Here is a 6,000-nt window from a genome sequence, read left to right on the forward strand (position 1 = left end):
TACTTTGCTATTTAAAAATAGTGACCAAAATTATTTTTGTTGCGACCGTAAGAAATTTTTAATGTTATGATTTATTTATCATCTAATTGGCTTTAAAATCTGAAATAGTAGTGTGGAATATATACTAATAATTGAATTAATCGGTCAAAAAACACGTACCTACTTAATATAATGAAACTCTGATTCATTTAAAAATGATTTGACATTTCACTAAGAGACTTTTAATTAAACTTTGGGCGGCACAGGGGGTATAAAAAAACTTATTTTATTAAACTTCAAATACTTAACCGCGCCAGCAATATATTGTCTAAGTCATAAACCTTTCGCCGAACTACACCCAATTACTGATATCTAATAACCGGCCATCTTTCATTTTTTACCTGTGGCTAGATTTATGAAGCACATAAATAACAAGCACCCAATAATGGCGTAAATCTGGAAGAAACTTCGACCTAGAGGCCGATTCCGTTCTTATAACCAATTTGATAAAGTTCTGATATTGTTTCGACACGACGTTGAGGCATATAAGTCATATTAAGCTGGCATTTCACGCACACCTGTAAGTGTGAGAATGCCTTATACGACTCCTGATTACATTTACTTTCGGTTAACTGCACCCTACCGTGAACCACGTTTGACGTGTTGCTTCTCTGTCACACTTGTAAATTCGTACGTAAGTGTGACAGGGAGGCAACACGTCGAACGTAGCTGACGGTAGGCCCTCTGCATTGCGGCGACGTTGTTGCCGCCGCTACATCTGTCAATTTACTTGATAAAATGAGTGACGTTCGCCGCCGCATTATTGCTGCAATTATGACGTTCATTTTATCAAGGAAATTGACAGATACAGCGGTGGCAACAATACAGCTGCAGTTGACATCCAAACGTCACTTTTAACAGTCACTGACAGTGTCACCATGAGTCATGACAGTGTCAAAACTGACATATACGCTAACGTCTACGTAATTTACTTTCTATACATCCCGCTCGCATTAATATGCGAGTACGAGCGAGATCCATAGAAAGTAAGTAACGTTCTCGATAGCGTTTCTCTCAGTGCCAAACTGGTAGTAGCCACATAGGTCGTATCAAAATAAGATGAAAACCTATAATATTGTGAAAACAGAATTGGCCTCTTGAAAGGAACTTCTACCTGATATTAAATTCTTAGGAACTGTCAAAACTCGGGAACCCTCGTCTACCTGTCGGTTGGCAACGTTTTTATCAGAATAATCTGTGGAATTTACCTTTTGTCCTAAAAGACATTTTGGTAATTGCGTCTGTAAAATTAATGGAAATTATTTTACAAAAAAGAAAACGAGAATCTAATTTAACTTTTGTTTCTTTGACAGCCAAAATGTACTACGTATAATTAAAAGATGCATTGGGATAACTTCGTAAGCGAGGTAATACCTGACCAGGAATATATGATCACGCGCCATGTTGCAGAATTTCACTGGAACAGTTTTCATACTGTACTGAACTGTCGTCCTATACATGAGAACAGCGCCGTCTTGACAATCAATATATTACTGGTCAAGCTTTACATAATTTAGGAAATCGCTATTATCAACTAAACTAGAAGCATTTCATACCTTGACAATACTTACCCTGTTGCAACGCTTGCCAGGCCATCTTGCTCACTGTTGCTACAGTCGAAACTGTTTCTAATTCTTCTTCCTCCTCGCCTTTTACCTTTATACGGGGGCTTTCCTAACATTTGTTACGATTTTTTAAATATATTAATAACGGGTCACTCTTGTATTTTAAGTCGAAAAACGCTCGACATGTTTCACTCCGTACCGAGGAGTGTCATCAAGAGCTTGTGTTGACGGTGACGGACCGGCGCAGACTGACTGGCTGATTTGGTTTATTTTTTGTTACTTAAAAAATAATTATACTTATTTTGTAAATGTGAAAGAAACTTATTATACGAGTATGTCGTGAAATAATTGCCAGAAACTTTTGATATTTATTTTGTAAACGTTCATCTAAAAAATTGGTATGATCTCCGACGTTAAAATATTACATATAATGTTACTTAAAATTTCTTTGTAGTTTCACATGTATGTTAAATTTATAATTATTGGTGCATTAAAGAATATTTACTTACTTAATTTTCTTATTCACAGGATCAGAAAACTGTCCGTACGACTACATAAAGATATACGACGGAAAAGACGAGTCCGCCTTCGTAATCGGGACGTTCTGCGGAATGGGGAAATTCCCCTATTCCATCATCGGGACTTCGCAGGATCTGTTCGTGGAGTTCGTCAGTTCACCTGCAGGTAAAAATAGTCATTATCATTATCGGCTCAAGAGTAAAGTTCGTAATAAAAAGCAGGCTATTTTGATGGAAAAAATTGCTAGGGTTGAAACATACAGATTTTTGCAGTAATGTATAACAAACTCAGGTCCTTCGTTTTGTTCTAACGTTTTAAAAAAAAATATGTAATGTAGCTTGTTGGTGATCTCAACAATGTCAGTTCAACGAGGTAAATAGGTACCCAGGCTACTTTGGTTATGGAACGATAAAATTAACTGTGATCCGTTTAGATCTACAGCCGTGCGCTAACACAATTTATGTCTATGCTCACGTTATCAATCTTTATTACTCAGAACAAAGTGTAACTTCAAACTCAACCCTCAGGTCCCCTTCTCAACACTGGCTTTCACTTCAACGTCGGTAACTGGCCAGGACACGTCGAAGCCCCAGGGTCCAAGGTCGGCAAGTGCGACTGGCTCCTAACAGCCGAGTCCCTGAAGAAGTCTGGAGACACGGAGGGTATCTTCCTCTCTGTGGCCCATTGGTATCCTCCACACACGTCGTGCACGTATCTGATGCAGGGATTGCCTGGACAAGTAGTGAGGCTGTATTTCCCAAGGTAATTCTTCAATACCACATAAAATTTGCTTAACTGAGTACTTGATACCAGTTCAGATGCTTTGTATAGACAATGCCGTCCACCGTTTACAAACCCCAGTAAAAACTGAGTATGGCCTGACAAAAAAGAGAAGAACAGAAAATAATTTAAAAGTGGCAATATGTAGTGTCGTGCCGTTTTCTTATATAGATTGATTTGAAAGGGACGAAACTACAGTATTGCCACTTTTTATTTCTACTCTTTTTTTGTCAGACTATATATCCGTAGTAAACAAGAATTGGGTGTGGCTTCGAGAATGGTACGATTTATAGCCAGCAAAATTTTCTCTCTATCTCTGTATATGTTGATCAAAGGGTACCAAAGCTAATGAGGGTATTAATTCTGTGAATCCTATCGACCTCTTGAATATAGATTGTGATTAATTTTAGAGTCAGTGCCCAACTGAGAAACAATTACAGGTTGTTGGCGGCAATGGTGATAATTAGTGATAAATTCTTTTGTCACCAGCTTCCGAATTAACAGGATAGAGTCCCCAATAGTGCCATGGACTGGTGACTGCGGAGAATCCCTTACGCTATACGACGCCCCTAGACCTGACGATGCCAGAATCATCAAGACGTTCTGCGACACCTTCAGTAGACCGATGGAAAAACATGATTTTGTGTCCACCGGGAATGCCATGTTTGTCAGATTTGAGAGCAAGACTGGGAGCTACAGCGGGTAAGTTAAAAAAATTTGCGTATATTTCAAAACTGTCATCTATTTAGCCTTCGCCTTTGTACACATTTACTGAATTCTCTCTGTGTTATGTACTTGTTTTGTGCAATAAATTGTTTACTACTAGTATTACTACTATTTATTAGAAGTATATGTGTGGAAATAGTAATTTGCATAAATATATGATTTCTACGGACTGTATTCGTACTTCATGATTCAAACAATTAGGTAAGATTACTTATCTCTTGTTCTAGATCTTCACTATATTACTGGGCTCATTACGACTTCTTCAATAACACTCGCTTTGGCGAGCCCGTACAAGGCACCGCATGCGATGAAGTCATAGCGTCGTGGAAGCAAAGAGCTGGTCGACTCCGGTCGCCTCTTAACACGCTGGTGTACAAGCAAGCACCGCCGGGAGAGGACGTCCATTGCTTGTACAGATTCGTCACTGACAAGAGAATCTACGCGAGGGTCATATTGACGATCCTGAGCATCAATTTCAAGGTGAGTATCATTCTACTGATAGAACGTTTCAGAAAAAATGTTAGTTTAGATTTTTTGCAGGTACTAAGTATGATTTTTGTCTACAGGAACATCCATACACTCCAGTATCCTGTCAAAACTGCTACGAAGACCGCGCGGACAAATTAATAGTCTGGGAGCCAACTGCCGGTGGAAGAAGCTTCAATGCTTCCTTGGGAGTTAGCACGACGCCGTTACCTCTACATCTTGCAGTTCAAAGATCACTCGGATCATGTCTTTGCGCCAAGCATTCTAATACAGTATCACGCGCTAGGCCATATAGAGTGGTTTCATCAGGAGAGTCATTAAATCTGCAACTGATTGTAGATAACGCTCATGCTGCTGCGTCTTACTTCAAAAATCCATCTCCACTCTTTGAAGCACGATATGAATTCGTTCATGGACCCCTGTGCGGACCAGCAGTCCTCGCGGCTGCTTCTGACGGAGAAATTGTCTATCCTCATTTAGAAGCTTTAGGTTACACAGAGCCGCCGAAACGAATTCAATGTATTTGGGATTTAGAAATCGAAGAAAAACGAGATATTTGGCTTCATTTTGATAGCATTAAATTTGCTTCACGCCATTGTGATGAAGGGAATATTCAGATCTACCTCCCTGGCAGAGTGGAGCCTTATTTATCGGTTTGTGGTGAAAATGTATCGTTGGCTCGAGAACTGCCCATATTGTCAGCGGGTGAGCTTGGATTTGAGTCTTTAGATGACCCTCTAGTTATTGAAAAGGAAAAGACGAGATCTATCAGAATAGTTTTCATCGGCAGCGCGTCTCCCGCGCGAGCTAATTTCAAAATCGCTTGGACCGGCCTATACCACTTGCCGAAAAACTCTGATGGCACACTAATGACATCTCGTTTGACTGACGGCTCTGGTATGAAGACATCAGATTCAATGCACGGCTGCGATTTTATATGTCCTGGCGAAGCTTTGTGTATTCCAGCCAGACTGATTTGTAATGGTGTCGTCAATTGCCCCAATATAACAAGTACAGAACGAAAGTTCTGGACGGCAGAAGAGAAGGCAGCCAGAGAGGCGTATTCGGAAGACAGTTTGCGCCGTTTAGGTTACTTAGATTTGTTGAATGGGATGCCTTTAGGGCAGTTGCATGATGAGGCGCCTGAGTTGTGTGCGGGGGCGAGGAGTGCTGGTGGAGGGGATTGGACGGCGCCAGCTTTAGGAGCGGGGCTGGCGATTGCTTTAGGTGTGTTGGCGTTGGGTGCTGCTTGGCGTCTTTGCTGCCGCAAGCGCTCGCCTGATGAAGAGTCCCTGGATTACTGACATGGGGCCCGCGGCGCGCCCCACGCGCCGCGCTCCCTCCACTCCCGCTCCACCTCCCGAGACTTTCCTCAGGACTGGAGCTTACATTGACAGACGCTGTACTGAGCCCCGGAGCCCTCCTTTGTTGATTATTGAACAATCGCGAGTAACGATCGTGGCATCGCGTGACGGCCGCGTGAGGTTGAAGTGTATAATGTGCTGTAAATCAGTGGGGTTTGCTGCAGTGCACTTTCAATTTAATACTCGTATTATCTACAGCCATCTATGCTATAGGTGCGGTGAAGTCAAAAAGTCACAACTACATTTTAAGTTCTTATATACTTGTGAATTTAGCACATCGAGGTTGGTCATTTATGCCCGTTCTTTGTTGACTTTATAAGGAGGGTCTGTTTTTAGGAGCTCAAAGTATTGTAATTAGTGTATATAATCCATTATTCATCGTAAAATGCTTGACAAATCATAGGTTAGGACCGTGATAGTAGCCAAGCAGTTAAAATAATTAGATAAGCAAGCTGTCTCACTTTTTCATTGTATTCGATATCATCAAGAGGTCATTGACATTAGGGTAAATTAAACGGTAT

At 40.9% G+C, this 6,000-nt stretch overlaps 1 protein-coding gene across 1 annotated transcript in view; it reads left to right on the forward strand.

The window, feature by feature from the left end:
- The window catches only part of LOC134791650 (uncharacterized), a 133,763-nt gene extending 128,057 nt beyond the window's left edge, over positions 1 to 5,706 (forward strand). Inside the window, exons 8-12 of the mRNA XM_063762721.1 lie at positions 2,133 to 2,288; positions 2,651 to 2,885; positions 3,393 to 3,605; positions 3,857 to 4,109; positions 4,196 to 5,706. Coding sequence (XP_063618791.1) covers positions 2,133 to 2,288; positions 2,651 to 2,885; positions 3,393 to 3,605; positions 3,857 to 4,109; positions 4,196 to 5,419 — 2,081 coding nt within the window. The 3' untranslated portion in view covers positions 5,420 to 5,706. The remainder of the gene's footprint in view (positions 1 to 2,132; positions 2,289 to 2,650; positions 2,886 to 3,392; positions 3,606 to 3,856; positions 4,110 to 4,195) is intronic.
- The last annotated feature ends 294 nt before the right edge of the window (positions 5,707 to 6,000 follow it).

This window comes from Cydia splendana, chromosome 6 (assembly GCF_910591565.1).
Source record: "Cydia splendana chromosome 6, ilCydSple1.2, whole genome shotgun sequence".
In the NCBI taxonomy this organism is placed as follows: Eukaryota; Metazoa; Arthropoda; class Insecta; order Lepidoptera; family Tortricidae; genus Cydia; species Cydia splendana.